At 39.4% G+C, this 19,077-nt stretch overlaps 1 protein-coding gene across 1 annotated transcript; it reads right to left on the bottom strand.

Moving 5' to 3' along the window:
• Nucleotides 1-4,198: 4,198 nt before the first annotated feature.
• ACRALDRAFT_208590 (uncharacterized protein) lies at nucleotides 4,199-17,523 on the bottom strand (the record flags this gene model as incomplete). Its single annotated transcript, XM_071022473.1, has 8 exons — nucleotides 4,199-4,237; nucleotides 4,288-4,311; nucleotides 4,395-4,413; nucleotides 4,448-4,657; nucleotides 4,794-4,835; nucleotides 4,945-5,044; nucleotides 8,348-8,359; nucleotides 17,511-17,523. The coding sequence occupies 8 exons, from the start codon at nucleotides 17,521-17,523 to the stop codon at nucleotides 4,199-4,201; spliced, it is 459 nt and encodes a 152-aa protein (XP_070875691.1).
• Between the last annotated feature and the right edge of the window lie 1,554 nt (nucleotides 17,524-19,077).

Raw genomic sequence — 19,077 nt, 5'->3', positions numbered from 1 at the left:
TAATTCATTAATAACGGCCGCCCCTTCCTTTAAGGCAGCTATAACTATTTACCTCCTTCCCTTTTAAGCCTTTTACGCTAATTTTCTGCCTATAAGCCCTCCCTTCTTCTAGACTCTGCCGTCTATTTTTCCCCCTTCTTTAACCTCTTTTTACTACGATTTTTTACCTCTTTAGGCCTGCCTATAATATCTAAAAACGACTACCTCGCCTCCTTTAAGGTGCCTCCCCTTAAGGGCAGGAATAACTATGCCGAATAGACCGTGTTTACCTAACGCAGGGCTAAGGCCGCCGGCCTCTTCGATTATATTTAGGGGAATAAGGTCGTTAAAGATAACCCTCTAACTATAAAAGACTGCTTTATCTACCCTGGTTAGATCGCCGAGTCCGCCGCTATAACCGCCGAGTTAAGGAGAGCCGAAGCAAGGAAGGCCGGCGACTCTAAGGCTAAAGATACTAACCTCGGGCCGCCTAATATATAGCTATCTATAATAAATTAGACCACTAAGTCCGCTATCCATAGGCGTAAGCTTAAGACCCGTAGGAAAGCCCGTATATTTATCCTCTCTCTCCTAACCTCGCCCCTTTAACGGGAGGTAGAAGATATCGTATAACCCCAGGATATAATCCAGACCCTTAGGAAGTACGCACCCTCTAAGAACGAGATCCGGGTCACGATAATTAAGCAGGCCTCGACCCTAAAGCTATAAGATTTTATGTGTATAGCCGACTACCTTGCTAGACACGAAGACTTCCGTTAGATCCTCGCTGCCGCTGGCGATAGGACCTATAGTAATAGTATTATAGCCACTAATATTATCGAGGGCCTTACCGGGGCCTATAACCGTTTTAAAGACTAATAGAATTTCTACCTCGACTAGTAGGTCGACGACGATATTAACTTTTTATTTCTAACTAATCGACTTATAAAAGAGGAGGAGACTATTAAGTAACGCCGGAGCTCCTCTAGCCGCGGGGGTTTTCGTGGTAATAGATCCTATAATAATAACGGCGATAATAATAACGGCGGTAATAATAACGGCGGTAATAATAACGGCGGAAATAATAACGGCGGCCGCGGCTAAGGCCGTGGCCGTGGTAGAAGTCGATCTAATAGCAACCGCTTTTCTGGCTCTTCCTCTAATAACAGTAATAGCTCTAGTAGTAGTTCCGGCGGAAATCACGCCTATAACACCTCTACTATAGGCACCGCTAAGGTCTTTAAGGACCTCGAAAAGCAGATAGAAAACAGCGGCATTTTCACTAGTTTTATAGCCTTAAAGGCTTCTCTTAAGCAGCTTAATTAACTATTTAATATATAGGTTCATGGCACCCCTTTTAAAGGCATTAAGGATTTATCGGAATATTATAACTATACTAAAATACTAGACTAGAATAATACTATTATAGCCCCGGGCCCTGCCCCGGGCCCTCTTATAGGCCCTGCTCTGGGCCTATCGCCGGCTCCGGGACCCTAGTTCGCTTATAATAGTACTTAATACGGAGTATCCATTTAGCTTATATTACACACATACTCGTTAGTTAGCAGGACCTCGTAGATATTAATCTACGGTCCCATAGAGCTCTATGAGCTCACACTTAGAGAATATTATCTTTACTTTCCTGATTTCCTTTTATACACGTTTATCACACTATAGACGCGGGATTCCGCGTAGCAAATAGTAGCAACTAAATTATTATAATCGTTCGCTCTATACTATACCCTAACCCTTTTTTCCTTGTTTCCGCGACATAAATTAATTCTATAGCTACTATTTAAATCCGTTTCCTATAGCTACACCACCATAAATTCCACTAACAGCTAATCACCTATCTATAGTATATAACCGTAGACGCATAATCTCCACACCTATACCAGAGCTCACCTTTAAGCAACAGGTAAGGACGTTTATAGGCGTTATAAAACGGTTTACCTTAACGCGTTACTATATATTTATAGGACCAGTTTACCTATTTTCCCTATTTTCCCTATTTTTCCTCTCTATTCTCGTTCCTAGTCTCTTTATAACCTTATTTTCAGGCGATTACGTTATCCACTTATAATTTATACCTTCCTATCTTTTACACCTATTATTACCTACTACATTTAATTATATAAGCCATAAAATACTAAGCTATAAACTTAAGACCTCTATCACTTCCTTTCTTACCCCGCTATAAACCTATATTATTAGCACCTCTGCTATAAATAGAACCACTAATAACTGCTAAGAAAGAATTATTCCATATACATAAATTTCTTTAAGCATACCCGGAGTAGGCCGCATAACAGAATTTACTAGACGGAGCTATTACTATTATTAGATAAGAAGGAACAGCCCTGCATAATAGAGCAGTAAGGGAATATTAAGACATAACCCGCATAGCCAGACGCAATAATAGAGCCCCCGATATAGATAATAGACCGACTTTCCTGGTATAATAGGAGATAGATAATTAGGTAGTAAAAGCAACTCTCGCCGCCGTATTAAGGCACTTAAATATCAGCAGAAGTCAGAATAGCAGCAGGACTCACTCCCGTAATAATAGCTAGAACCTATTATAGAGTATATAGGTAAGCAGATAAATAATTAAACAACATAGCCAATAGCTATTAGTTAATAATAGACTATAAACCGTTAATAATTAATTAATATCCTTAAATATTAACGCCCTATATTAACCTCTATTCGAAGTATTATACATATAGCAGCCAGTAAGCTAAGTCCCCCTAGCATAAACTCTATAAACACCAGAGGACAATAAACCACCCCTATATATATCTTAAGAACCCTTTACTACCCCGGAGTAACCACCACGCTAACTAGCCATAGATACTAATAGACATACATAAGCGTCTAGCTCTAGTACCCAGAGCCAGGGCGGCTAATAATAATATCAGGATTAATAATAGTAGACGGCCCCCTAGTTAAGCCTATAGCCACCCGCCGTTATATTCACCCCTAAATAGTTCTAACGTATAATAAGCTTCTTCGCTAATAGAGCTTTAGCTCCCGATAACGGAAGTACCGGAGGCGCCGGACTAAGTAACGGTAATAATAGCGACACGCAGAACAATAGCAGCCCTTAGTTTTTCTATCGTAAACTAACCGCGATCGGATTCTTTAGCCCCCCTAAGCATATATCGCTAACCTCTATCCTATAGTCAGTCTTAGGAGATAAAGTTCTTTAGCACGACGTTAAACTATTTATCGAAAATATTAAGGAGTAGGCGACTACCCCTAATATAGCAGAAGAAACTTATATTAACCTGCATGCCCTATTTATAGGCGAAGCTGCCTTATAGTAGCTAACCAGCCTCACGGCTATATAGTATAGCGAGGTCCGCTATTCTTTAAACTAATAGTATATAGCTCTTCGTTAACGCTAGTAAATTAACCCGGAGACCGCCGCGGCTAAGATAATAGACTTACGGTTTATAGCTAGGGACATTATTAATAGTAAAGCATTTACCGAATAAGTAAATCACCTTACCCGCCTATACAGAGCATTAGGAATTAGTCCCCGTACTAATGTTAATATACAGTAAGAAATCTAGAATAGAATTAACCTATCGCTCCGAGAAATCTATACCCGACTAAATATAAATAAGTATCTTAATAAATTTATTAGATAGATCAAGGATTAGATTACTAACCGATAGCTCTCCCTAAGGCACTAATTATAGTATAGTATATTTCGTGCAGATTAACTAGGACTATTATCGGTATAATAGATTACACCCCACGCTAATATTACTAAAGAAAGGCGAAGCCGTTACTATACAGAACGGCTCGGCTAGGGCCAAAACAAACAACCAACCAATAGGCTAGCCGAAGGAAGGGTTAGGCTCGTCACGGGTCCGTATCTAGAGCTAAAGGGTCCCGAGGAGACGGTTACCGGGCCTCTAGAAGGGTCGGCAGTGGTCTAATTAGGGGAACGGATAGCTATAGATAAGCAGGCGGGCCTACGGTCGGCTCTTCTGGATCGTCTAGAACGTCTAGATAACCGAAAAAGGGAGGATAATATAAATTATGATTATAATAGGTGATAGGTAACGATCATGAAAGATCGGACGAAAAAGCTAACTAGATATAGTAGGTCTATTCCGAAGAATAGCCGTATATAAGACCAGATCTCTAGGACCAAGTGGTCACGTGATATCCATAATATCCAGACCCGGAACACGGGTCTGCCCCTCTACAATCGGCCCCAAATTATCAAGCCACGCCCCGTGGTCTTAATAATTTCATCACAAACAAGAGCAACAACCAAAACAATAGCACAACCGTCCCAAATATATCTCCATTACCCTGATCAGGGCATCCACAAGCAGCCTATATAGCAACAGCTTCCGTATCGTCTACCTCTTCCTCGCGCGTGTATTCCTAGAGACGTCTTCTCGAAGACGCAGGCTCGAAGGACGGTGACCTTATGGATAAAGGTGACCTCGCAGGTCCTTCGTACGCAAGCCAGGCGGCGGCGGCGGCTTCCTCGGTTCCGTACAAGGAATAAGCAACGCGGCGGCGGCAAACAGGCGGCGGCCCCAGCGTAGTCTTCGAGAAGATCATAACATAGAAGACGTGACCGTGAACGCACACGGGGCAGGCGGCGGCGGCCTCTTCGGTTCCGTACAAGGAACAAGGCAACGCGGCGGCCCTAATAAAAGATTAACGACGCAAAACGCAGAACCAGCGATAGCCGTAAAGATCGTGACAGAAGAATTAACGGCGTAGCTCGTAAAAGCAGGTGATAAAGAGTCTCGAGGTCCATAGACTGGTTAGGATTTCGAAACCATATATTCTCAGGGTCCATAGGAAGATCGTGAGCGACGGGCCTACACAAAGGTCTCGGTATTCCCATATCTCTCACAGAGTATATCCATCTCTTTCCACTACCTAGATTAAGGCAGGTAATCGACTTCTCGATTCATAGGCGTAAAGCACGCAGGTCGGATCTTTTCGGTGGTGGCGTGGCACAGCACACAGGAAGGCAGGTCGGTTCGTCGTTCTTCGTAGAGTCGGTAGGCGAAAAACAGAACCGGGTCTCGCGGCAGGACTCTTCAAGGCGGCAGTATCCGTGGCCGGGCTCAAAGTAACGGGAAGAAGAAGAGTAGCAGGATCAACGGGATCAACTAGATCAACTTAATCGGATTAACAGGATTAATCGGATCAACTATAGGCAGGTAGGATCAGGCTCGGGCTAATTAAAGGAACAAAGATATCGGGGGAAAGAAGAGTAGTAAAAAGAGTAGAAAGAAAAAAAAAGGAAAAATAAAGAAAAGAGTAAGCAGGATAAGCTCGTAGTAACTCTACCAGCAGAAAACGGCAGGCAGGATTAAAAAGGGTAGGCGGGATTAATGGTACGTAGTCTGCTTCGAATAAAACAAAGATATCCAACGCGTACCACTAAACTAACTAATAACAACTCAACAACCAGCAGGCCAAATTAATCGAAATCGGAGCCGTTTAAAAGCCCTTCTTCTAATCAGGCTAACATAGTTACGGGCAAAAGAAATAATAAAGAACTATAAAAGATATAGTTAAAAGAAAAGGCTAAAAAATCGGCAGGACTCCCACAGACTTATAGGCTAGGCCCTAGGCCCAGTTATCTATCGGCCCCAAAGCTATACGAAGAAGCTCCTACGCGTACAGCTTTCCATAAAAAGAAAAGAAGAACAGGCTCGCGATCAGGGTATTCGCGTAAAAAGGAAAGGAATAAAAATCGGGTAGTATAGAATCGGGGGAAGGGCAGGACTCTATATCCATCGGCCCTAAAGCTATACAAAAAGGTCCCCCTCGAGGGCAGCTTTCTAAATAACCCAAAAAACAATAAAAAGATCCTAATCAGGCCAACAGAGCAGCTTCGGAAAAAAAAATCCGGCCCCAGGGCGTAATCTAAAGGAAAGACGCGGCCCCAGATTCGAGTCCACGAAGGCCATAGTCGCGGCCCCCGTCGATTAGAAGACGCGGCCCCCGTTAGGAACTAAAAAAAGCTCCCACGGACTCCACGAACGGCTTCTACTTCCGAAAACGATTCTATTACCCTAATCAGGTAAAGGAACAGGTAAAGGGAAAAAGAGGGAAAAGAAAAAAGGAAAGGAGAAAAGAGGTAGGAGGAGGGAGGAAGATAGTAAAGAGAAATCCCTCGGCCCTAGAGGCAAATCCACCTAAAAGACGTTAACGGCCGTTACGAAGACTCTAACTTCGCGCCTCTTCGATTACCTCTGCTATCTCTTTATCGATCTACGAATACACCTCTTTAAGCGTAGCTTTAAGGGAGTCTCCGAAGATCTTTTCGACCTCTTTCCGGAAGTATAGATTAAGGTAACGTCTATACTATTCCGGGTAACTAATCTTAAAGTCAGGAGGCAGAAAGGAAAACAGGTCGGCAAGCGGAATAAGAACAGGAATAAGCGGATCGGTAGGAATAGATTTAACTACCCGATTTTCCGTTATAAAGCCGATAATACCGGTAGTCTAATCGGCGGCAGGCGGGCTCTTTTTTATAGGAATAATAGACTCGGCGGTAAAGCTAATATAAGAGCTCTATGGCGGAATAGAGGGAACGGCAGAGTCTACGGGAGGACTCTAGACTAAGGGAACGGCGGGAGGGGCAGTGGCAACGGCAGGGGCGGTAGAGTCTATAGGAGGACTCTTCGGAACCGGTGCCACGGAATCAGTAAAGGCAGGGGAGCTAGCACGGGAGCTCGGCGCCGGAATAAGGGGATTAACGGACTTAACGCGCCAGCTCTTCTAAAGCGCGGAGCTATCATAGCTCTTCCGGATCACAGAGCTAACGGGGCTCTTCGTCTTCTTCGGGCACGTACACCGACGGTGGCTATCCTAACCGCAGGAATAGCACCTAATCAGGCGAACAGGAACGTGCCGGGACTCTAGTTACTAGGCGGGGCTCTACTACCGAACAGGACTCTCTTTCTAACTCTTCCGTGGAGTTATACTTTTACCGCGGCGGCGGCTCTTCTAACTACTGCTTCGGCTACGTAGGCTTCCCGGAATAGAGGGCTGCCTACGTCCAGCGACGTCACCGTTAGTCTAATTAGATAAACAGGAAGCAAATAGTAAAGAGTTATCCGATTATAAAGAGTATAGCTCCTATAGGGCTCTTTTACACGCCTTTAACGTAACTCTCGCGAGGACCTTAAAATAAGAGGTTAACCCGATTAAGAGGAATAGGAACGTATCCTATACGCGACTCTAACCACCCTAGTATTATATCCTCCTCTTATAACGCCAAGGCGTCTTCCTCTTTATAATCGACTATTAATATATAGGCAGTCTCTACGTCGGATTAGACTATTCTTTTAAAGCAGGCAGTCTCTACTCTTCCGGATCTATGGTACTCGGGACCGTCAAACCGGATCCGTGGGACTATTAGTATACAGGCAGTCTCTGCGTCGGGATAGACTATTAATCTGCAGGCAGTCTCTGCGTCGGGATAGTTTATAGCTATTACTAATAAGCAGGCAGCCTCTGCTCTTCCAAAGCACTATCGGGATCGCTCTTCCGGAGACTCGGGCTCCGGGATATTGTTTTTAGTGTTTTTGTTATTATATCGTAACCGGAATCAAAACTCGAACTCGAAACAGAATCATCTTCTTTCGGACCTCTTCTTCTAGTACCCACGTAACACGATATTCTTCTAGGCCTTTTCTAGAGCCCTTCGCCCGTTATTAGAGGACTAACCAGAACCGTATCGTATCTAAAACAAGACTCAAAATCCGAAGCTGTATCGTATCCAAACGCTATAGACTCAAGGACTCAGACTTAAAACCAAAGCCAAAACCGAAGACTTAAAGGCTTAAAACAGAATAAAGGAAACCGTGACCGTATCGTATTAATAACGTGTTAATAGGCCGTTCGTTTAGGCAGGCCGGAACTACCCTCGTATACTTTCGGTTACCCTGATTAGATAAATAGGACCTCCTAGGCACCGATTATATCCGCCTCCGAGCACTAATTAAAGAAAGGCGAAGCCGTTACTATATAGAACGGCTCGGCTAAGGCTAAAATAAATAACTAACTAATAGGCTAGCCGAAGGAAGGGTTAGGCTTATCACGGGTCCGTATCTAGAGCTAAAGGGTCCCGAGGAGATAGTCGCCGGGCCTCTAGAAGGGTCGGTAGTGGTCTAATCAGGGGAACGGATAGCTATAAATAGGCAGACGGGCCTACGGTCGGCTCTTCTAGATCGTCTAGAACGTCTAGATAACCGAAAAAGGGAGGATAATACAAATTATAATTATAATAGGTGATAGGTGACGATCGTGAAAGATCGGACGAAAAAGCTAGCTAGATATAGTGGGTCTATTCCGAAGAATAGCCGCATACAAGACCAGATCTCTAGGACCAAGTGGTCACGTGATATCCATAACGTCCAGACCCGGAACACGGGTCTGCCCCTCTACATTACCACACCCTATACTAATATCCTTATATAGATAATCCCCGAAAATCGCCTAATCGTATACACGGTAAATATAGCCTCCGTAGATAACGTAAATAAGACGGGTAAATACGCGAGCTAGGGATATTAAGGTAGAAACTTCGATAAAGGCCGATTTAATAGCGGCGGAAATCGTTTTAGTAGCTATAGCGGCTTCGGAAAAGGCTAATTATAGGGAAATAACCTTAGCAACCGCGATAGATCTTTCTAGGGCCATTAAGGTAATAATAACCGTGGTAACCATAGTCATAGAGGCCGCTAGTTTCGTAGAGGCGGACGCTAGTTCCGCGAGGAGTATCGCCCGTATTAGCGACGTATATAATAATAGGTAAAAAGCAACGGTAATCGTGACTACTAAGTAGTATATATAGCAGAGGATAACCCCGGTAAAGATACCGATAAAAAAGATTTACGCGAAAAAGGCTATATTCTTATTAATAAAATACTTAGCAAAGGCGAGGAGATATACGTTTATAAGATTAGCGAGGAGGAATTAGCTAATAGCGAAATGAACGTTTATTATTCTTATTTTATAGGCTAAGCCGGCCGATCCTATATAAGCGACCGATAAACGTATAAATATAAGTTAGGAGAATAAACCTTAGTATATTAACGATAGACCGTATAGACTCCCGCCTTATTATAATCACCGAAGCCGCCGATACACTAATATAGAAAATATAACGCCTATTTCCTTAATAATATATAACTCTTTCGACACCTGTTTTTAAACACCTATATAGAACCGAAGCCTAAGAGATAGGGACCTTATAAAGCCCCTATTATCCTAGCGATAACTAGGCTAATCACGCCGAAGAATCCGGAGACGCTATCCGAGTCTATAGAATAGCTAACCGAACCAGAGATCTATACGGAAAACGCTATATAAACACGATCCACCGATATATAGTACGGATCTAAGACTATACGCATATATTCGGAATATAAGAAGATCGAGCCGATAATAGCCGACGCGAAGCCACTAAGACCGACTAAGCCTAATAAACTTAGCTACCACTTCGTATTTAAGCTATATAAGATTATCGACGTATAGGCGTTAGTTAAACCCGGATTTAAGTAATATATATACTATAAAATAGCGATTAAGTTTATACCCGATAGCTAGACCACGGAATTCTATATAGACTCCGGATATACCTTGATTCTAGTTAATAAGAATTAGCTAATAAAACATAGGAAGAACGTCTAATATAGAAAACCTATAAACCCGAAACCGATAAAGGGGCTCACGGGGATAATCTAAGTATAGGAGGTCACCACCTTCGACTTCTATATTAGCGGCTATATCCGAGACACCCTAGTTATAGGACACTTTATAATTATAGCCTAGGTAATTAACGACCTAAAACTAAATATACTGCTCGGAGGAACCTTCCTAAAGACCTTTAGCGTCGATATCCTATATTCTTCCGGTATACTACGGATAGCAGAATATTATAGTATACGGATCCTAATTATCGGGTATCGTAAAAAGCCTATAGGTAGATACTAACGCCGAGTTATAATAGCGTAGACTATTATAATACCGCTATATATAGCTATATTTATGTCTATACGGTATATAAACTTACCTAAAAACCACGAATTTCACTTTAATCCGGACCTAAAACACGATATAATACGATATATCTACGATATAGATACCCCTAAGGTGGTCTATTATATAAACGATTTAGATAGACTAAAAGTATTACGTAAAAATAAAAGGATAGGCCGACTAATAGACTTATAGGACGATAAGAAAATCGAAGAGGTTAACTAGGTAAACGCGTGTATATTAATAGCTATAAAAGAGCACGGAGAGTTTAAGGACTCTAAATTAGTACGTTATTTACTAAAAGCTACCCCCGAGGAATTTACGAAGATTATAGCGGACGATATAATAAAGAACGGTAAATATAATAAACCGAGAATAGATAAAGAAAAGCATAGCGATATAAAGACTGAACGATTAGAGGATATACCTAAGATTACGATAAAGGACGGCGTATACGTGTATATAATAGACTTACCGAAGGCTTAGGAAATCGTTAAGTTATTAGAATCCTTCGATATATAGCGCGATAAAGGAATTATACCTTTACCCCCTAATAAACGGATACGGGTCGATTTAATTAACGGATAGTAGAAGATAAATTTATACTTAAGGCCTTTTTAACTTAGCGGAGAAGATTATAACCTGCTTAATAATAAGTTCGACGGGATATATAAAGTCAGACGTATAATATAGCAGAAACTACTAACCCCTTTCGCTTTCCTAGTATTTATAGTATAGCGTATAGTATAGAAGCTAAAAAAAAGTAAAGTGGTTATAGATCTATAAAAGCTTAACGCGGCTATTCTACTAGACGTATACCCGATATTATCGTAAAATAAGATTATCTAGTATTTATAGGGGAAAAAGTAGTTTAGCGCCTTTAACGCTAGCTCTTTCTTCTATTAGCTACCTATAAAGGAAGAGTATAAAAAGAGGATAATAATTATATCCCTTAGAGGATTAGAACGCCTAGAAGTGGTACTAATAGGTTTCTAAAACTTATTACCGTTTACGTAACGATTTATAGACTAAAGACTATTTAAGTATCGCTATTTTTATAGGGCGTATATTAACGATATTATTATCTTCTTAGATACTTTCGAAGAGTATATAGAACACCTCCGGACTATACTAAAGCTATTTAAAGATATCCGGCTAGTATTATCCCTAGTAAAATCCTTCTACGCGTATAATTCGGTTCGATTACTCGGTTTTAAGGTGGACGGCTTAGGTCTATACACTACTTCCGACTAAATTAAGGCTTTACGGTAAATTAATATACCCGAAAAGCTTAGCGACTTAAAGATATACGTTAGTAAAATAGGATTTTTATAGCGATTTATCCTATAGTTCCGAGTTAAAGTTAAGCCTTTATAACGACGGAAGATAACTATACTTAACGATACGAGAGAGGCTAGGCAGATTATAGTATACGCACCTAAGCACTTAAGGCAAAAGCAAATAGGCAAGTTAATATATAAACCCATAGATATTGAACGGTAGGCTTTTAAGATTATATAAAAGTAAGTCATCGAAAAGATAAGGTTATACTATTATATTCTTAATAAAATAACTTTCCTAAACTTAAACGCTAGCGCGAATAGTTTAGGAGTATTCCTCTTTTATTTAGCGAAGCCGTGGGATAGCGGTAAAATCCCTATTAATACTATTTAACCGATACTTTTCCTCTTAAAAAAGCTAATAATAGCGGAATCGTGATATAAAGCGATAAAGCTAGAGATCTGCGCCCTAGTCTAGGACTATAAAATACTCCGAATACGCCTATAATCCTACTATAAGCCTATAATGGTTCTTACCGATTATTAAGTAACTAAGGGAATTATCGAATAAATATCCCTAAAAATAATAGACGTTAATAAGCTAAATCCACGCCTAATAGCGGCGTCCACTTTTCTTAGTTAATTTCGCTTAGATATCCGCTATATCCCGGGATAATAGAATATAGTGTCGGATATACTATCTCGATTACCGATAATAAATAATAAGGATTCTAAGGCACTAATAGGAACTAAAAAAGCAAAAAGAACGGATAAAAAGAAATAGGCCTATAATAACGAGTTAGATAATATATAGACCGAGTATAATAAAGTATTAGTAGTATATATAGCTATCTCGGACCTAAGGCTACTAACGGATATAGACGAATACTCCTTAATTTACGTGGCTATAGACTACGTAATACTAAACGATTTAAAAAGGGAGTTCCGATAAGTATACCAGGAGGATCCGAAATATAAAGCTATAATCGATAAAGCTAACGCTAGATAGACCGATAAACGAACTTCTAGCGGTAGACTAATAAGACCTTTACTAACCCGACTTAAGAACGGACTATTATATAAGGTCAGAGAGGCTAATAAACTAAGGTTAATAGTGCCCTATAAACTTATTAAAAAGGTTCTATAGATAGTGTATAACGATAATCACTATTTTAACGAAAAACGAATAATACACGCCCTAAATAACTTTAGCTTTAAAGGTAAAGTGCGTGCTATAGCGGAGTAGATAAAACATTACCTAGTATACCTAGAGAATACTATAAATTAATAGAAACCGCTCGGAGAACTATAACCTATTCCACTACTAATAATACTATTTTCCGTAATTATAATCGACTTTATAGTCGGTTTATTACCAACGGAATACTAGTAGCTATTCTGGATAATTAAAAGTAAGTTAATAAATAAACTCGATACTATACTTATAGTCACCTATAAGACTAGTAAAAAGACGATCCTTATACCCGGATATTCGATATATATAGCTAAGGATTAGGCGGAACTGCTACTCCGAATATTATAGTTAACGGACTAGGGCCTGCCTACGAGGATTATATCTAATAAGGACCCGAAATTTATATTAGAATTCTAGCGCGAGTTATTTAAGGCCTTAGGAGTGCTGCTAGTAATCTCGACGGTATAGTATACATAAACCAACGGATTATCCGAATAGAAGAACTAGTCTATAGAAATTATCCTAATATATTATACCTCTACTAGTAATATTCCGTGGCCAGATATTATTCTAGCGGTATAGTATGCTTTAAATTAAGTATATACTAAAACGCTTAATACCTCCTTAAACGAATTCCTACTCGGATTCCGCTTATAAATAATTATAGACTTAACGGTTAGCACGGGCGCTCCGTAAGCCTATAATAAGGAGTGGACCGAGTATATTAGATAGCTATATCACTAAGAGGCGGAATACCTAGTAACGATTACTATAACCGATATAAAATAACGATACGATATAACGCGATATCCGTATACCTTCGATATAGGTGACTCCGTATATCTTCGTCTACACTAAGGATATAAGCTTCCGGGATAAGTTTACGACTCGAGGAAGTGGTTATAGTAAAGGGTCGGACCTTTCCGAGTAGTTAGAGTAATTAATCCGCTCGTATATAAGTTAGATTTCCCTTAGTTATAGCGAGTTTATAGGGTGGTATCGATTATATAGCTAGTACTAGCGCTAATAGGGGATCTGTTTAGCAGAGAATAAATAAAGCCAGGACTTATAGTAATAGACGGAGATAATAGCGAATAGAGATCCTATAAAATTAAGAAGCTATAAAGACGGCGAGTAATAAAAATCAGGGGATAACTATAAGCGCAATACCTAGTAAAATAAAAAGGCTAGCCGGTATAATACGATAAATAGTATCCACGATAGCTATTAATAAAGAACGTAAGCGATATAGTCTACGATTTTAAGAGATAGAACCCGATTACTATAGCGGAATTAGTAGGTTAAATAATAGGCGATAATAAGATAGAGGAAAGAATAATTAGCGTTAGTAGATAAAGAAATTAGAGGTATATTAAACTAGTGCTCCTATATAGCCGACGCAGGGATAATAAAGAATATCACGAGATAAGCCCTAATAATAATAACTAATAAAGGGGATACCTCTCCTTACTTTCGCTTACCCCTTTTTCTCCTATTTCGCTTACCCCTTTTCCCTATTTTCCGTTTAACCCCTTTTTCCTTATTTTCTTATACTATTCTTATCTTCGGCCCTACTCCCTTATATAAATAGAAGTTAAAAGAACGATTTATATAAGCGCAAACGTAGTTATATCCCTTATAAGAAGACCTATTTAAATAAAAAAAGAATATAAAACGACTAGCCGCTTCCGGAAAAAGGAGGCGTAATTAGATATCACTTACGTTATATTCTATTCTTACTTAAACCTCCTATACTTCCGAATAGAATAGAATAATATAATCGCCCGGCCTAGAGATTTTAAGTAGTAGACCGATACTTCTTTCTAACCCTCTCTACGTCTAGCCGGTCTTACTTTATCTACTCTCGTAGAAAAATAGTAATTAAGATCCCTTTTCCACGCCGGCTAATACTAATACGTAAAACATCTATCCTTCCCTTATATTTAGATACCTCTCTATTATAATAAAGAAAGATAAGGACCCCGTTCCTAATCTATAGGAATAACACTTTATCCGTAATAAGGTAAAGGAGAGTATTAAGCTGCTTAGGAAGATATCTAAATATCTATATAAATACTATCGATTATATAAGTAGTATTATAATATCCTACTATTTTTATTAGCAGAATAAAGACGTAATAACTAGGAAAGGAAGGCCACTATAATTTTCTATACTAGCTAGATAGTTACGAGCGGTAATAACAGAAAAAAAACCGAAAAGTTTAACGACTTTATCCTTAAGTATAACCTAAGCCTATACCTACCAGAGGTATAGCACGCGGTATACTATATCTAGACGAACGGTGCGAAACGATAGATTAACGACTAGTAAGACGTGTAGGATACGGCAAACAGATAAATATAAGATAACGATTACCTGCCCAATAACAAAAACGCCTTATAGTTATTCGAGAAAGCTTTAATCGATACTAAGACGTTTAGATACTAGGAGGACCCGAGTTTTATTACTAACACATAGGACAATACCTTTATCGGAGACGATAAACGATAAAATATAGATTATATAAATTTCGCTATATCTAATAGTAATATCTACGTATACGGCGATAACGATTTTAGCCTATACGATAACGATAACACTAATAACCCGAATAATATAGCTATAACGACTAGTATAAATAATCTATAGATAATAACTCCACTATTAATAACCAGCTAATAAACAGACCCTAACTAGTAATAGACCACCACTATATAGCCGAATATAACACTATAGGTAATTAATAATATAGTCCTATAGCTAGCCGCTAACTTAGCTTTATAACCCTTAGCTAGCACCACCGCTAAGTAGCCGACGGCTAACCTAACTTAGGCATAGCTAGCTAAAAACGATAATTAAGTAAAACGAATATTCGTAGATTAGTGGTTTATTATTATAGGAGCTAAAAGAGTAATCGACTAGTATATAATAGCCAAAGTGGATAACCTACTAGGATCTATATTCTTTAACTATATAGACCTCGTAGTTAGACTTGAGAATAAACTAATAGCCGGGAAGTCCTTAGTTAAACACTATATTATTATATTAGCGTTTAGGGATAAGGGTACGATCGGGCCAGACTAGCTAAATATAATAAACTAAGAAATCATCGTCGACTAAATCACGTAATAACGGCAGAAAGGCAAAAATAGTAGATAATGGAAAAGATTAGCTTCCCTTAGCGACCTATAGGAATTTATAGACATAAATCCTAGGAAGAAGAAGAAAACCGTTAACAGCCCTAACGCCACGGCCACTCCTCTAGTATAGACAATAAGCGTCCCTCCGACATAAATAACCACCCAGATAATATAGCTAATAATAAATTTTATAATAAAAGATAAATTAAACGTAGCGGATATAAGAGTAAATAACTATATTAAGCGCCTTAAGAGGATAATCGACGATAAGAATAAGCCCTTTAATAATAAACTCACCCGATAAGCGGACGAGTTTTAGAAAAAGCTTAATTAGCGAGTAGATATCACGTATAAAGGATAGGACAGACACTATATTCGAATTAACTAACTAGAGGGCGACGGTTAATAATAGTAAGCGGAGCTAAAGTAAATTAATAAGACGATCAAAGATAATTAGGTAGTCACCGAGGCGAGTATTAGGGTATTAGAGGCGCGAATCACGATAATATAAAAAGAGATCGTATAATTAAAGAAAGCCTTAAAGACTCCGAAGTAGACGAAATCTGCCTATCCTAAGTCGGCTTAGCCGACCGCGTCCTAGCTATCGCTATAGGCGCCACGACTAAAGACGATAAAGCCGAAATCTTTATAGCAGTAGCAGCCTTTATCTTCGTAACCGTAGTCTTCGTAATAATAGTAACCGGTATCCTCGTAATTATAAGCCCCGTTAATATCGTAATAAAACTCCTAGTTAACGGATTAGCTAGAAGATTCGGATTAATTATAATAGTACGGATAAATATAGGCAAAGCGAAGGACATAGATTAATAGCACGATAATATAAGAGAAGGATAGATATCGCGAGAGGGATATACGGAACTAGTTTTCTTTATTACTTCGGAATAGACACTTAATTTAGCTTATATTCTAACTTAACTATAACTACACATATAAAGAAATATAAAGGAGTATAGTATAGTAATCGGGATAATTACTTTTACGGCGGAGGGCACCTAATTATTATAGGTTTTATATAAGGAGTGAAGAGAGTCGTCAAGACTATAACAAGAACAGGTCACGAAGCTGACCTTAAGGGGGAGAATGATTATGAGATTATTCGTTAAGCCCCCCCTTCCAGGACTTAACAGGAAAACGTCTACTTTAAGGTCCTCTGGCTGCCCGCCTAGTGGGCAGCCGAGCCTAAGGCCCTAAGTCTTAAACAGACTATTACTGACTTAAATAAACCCGTTTACGTGCTAGCCTAGGGTCCTCCTAGGGGCGGGTTCCGTCCACACATTCTTTAATATCTCTTATCGCCCCTTAACTGGAATGCCCCTGATATCACGCCCCCCTTCCGTGGCTTATATCCACGGGAGCCGGTATCTATCGTAGGCTCGGCCCGCTTATTACCCTTTAACCTAGAAGACCGTAGGCCGACCCGGACCTAACCCACTAAGACCACCGGTCCTTTAGTAACCTAATCTTCTAATAACCTAATCTTCTAAGCGATCCCCTAGGCCTTATATAGTATAGCCGTAGTTTTTTATAAATAACGGGGCTTATAATTATCTTTAAATAAAGCATAACTCTTTATAACCCCCTTTATCTATATACTCCCCTACGTCTATACCAGGATAAAGCCTAACTTACCTAAACTAGTACCTTAACGATAAAGGCACTTAATTAAGCCTAGGACTTATCCTTTTAAGTAACCCTTAGGTAGCGGTAAAGGGAATTAGAAATAGTAAATAGAATCTATAGGCGCTTATCCTACTTAAGCGCGCCCTCCGTAATTCCCCTTTTACCTATTACCGCTACTATTAGGCCGACCTATAGTTACTATAAAGGAGTCGTAGCTTAATAGTAAAAAAGACTCTCCTGGTCCATAATTAACCTCTCTTACTTTTTCTAGGATAGGCGTAACGTCTACCTAGACGTCGATAATAATAAAGCCTACCTATAGGCGCGCACGCGCGTATACTATAATAATGCCTTAAACGCGCCCTTTATTAACTAAATAACCGTATTATAAAAGGCCTTATAACACGTAGTAGAATCTGGGTAAAAAGGGAAAGAGTAAAATAAAGAGGGCCTACCTTAGGTTATATAACTACTTAATATATAAGAACCTTTTATCTACCTAACTTATCTTATTATTTTTCCCCCTTTACCCTTTCTTAATTACCTATCTATATTACTAACTCTATCGCTATTATAGTAAGTCGTCCTACTCTATCCACGTATAGGGCGTGGACCTATCCTATAGGCTTATTTATCGTGATATATATTATCTTAAGGGTCTGCGTGTTATACCGGCGGCGTATAGGTTCGCGTATTAGGCTAAGAGTTAACTAATATTATAGTAAATTATTATTATTATTATTATTAATATTAATAATAATAATAACACTATTATATAAGTATTATATCCCCTTTAGGTAAAGCTAAGGCTAACCTATAGTATTCGAAGCAGACTATTATATAATAGCGCCCCTATCCTATAAAAAGGGCAAAAAGTCCGGCGTGGCTAGTAAAAATAATAAGTATAGCGGTAAAAAGTCTAATACGGTTAGTAATAAGTCTACCTAGGTAGCGCCTAAGGTTATCGATAAGGGTATAACTAAGACTACTAGGAAGAAGGCCTAATAAGCGGCTTAGCGGGCTTAGGCTAAGGCTAAGGTAGCGGCGGCGGCGGCTACTCTTAAGTAATAGCTATTATAGTAATAGTAGTAGTAGTCTAACTCGTTATCCGAGTTATTATCGGATTCGAGCTCGGAATTAAGCTTCATTTTATTATCTTTTTCCTCCTCGGAGGATAAAGCTATTAAATAGTTAGTTATAGCGGTAGCTTTAGCTAGATAACCTACGCTAGTCGGGACTATTAAGCAGCTAGTTACTATAGTAGCTCCGGTTACTAAGTCGACTAGTCCTCCCCCTTTAAAGAGCGATAGCTTATCTAACGGTGCTCTTAAGTACCTTAACGCTTTAGAGGGTATCCTTAATTATACTAGCAAGGATATTATTATAGGCGGTGGTGCCGATAAAGCCACCGTCTTTAATAAGGAGGAGGCTTCCTTTAATAGGTCGTTGTTATTAGAGTTTGTACCCTTAATTAACGGGTTTAGTAGTGGACCCTCGGACTTTAGCGATAGCGATAGCGTTATTATAGCGGTGCGTCCTGTTATTTTAGTTAGGTCTAGCCTAAAGCTTTATACTCCCTACGGGCGGTGCGCCCATAGCTTTATTAGCTTAAAGCTATATAGCGATAGCGCTATTAGTCCTATCACTATACGGCCCTACCGCGGTAATAAGGTATCCGATAAATACTATTACTACTAGGATAGTAATAGCAGAGACTACGAGTTAGTATATTCCTACCTATAGCTATAGCCCCCCTTCTTTTTAACCGCTCCTAAGGTTACTAACTAGATATAGCTTTTA

This window comes from Sodiomyces alcalophilus (assembly GCF_042370955.1).
Source record: "Sodiomyces alcalophilus JCM 7366 unplaced genomic scaffold ACRALscaffold_3, whole genome shotgun sequence".
In the NCBI taxonomy this organism is placed as follows: Eukaryota; Fungi; Ascomycota; class Sordariomycetes; order Glomerellales; family Plectosphaerellaceae; genus Sodiomyces; species Sodiomyces alcalophilus.
This window is presented reverse-complemented; position numbering and strand designations above follow the sequence as displayed.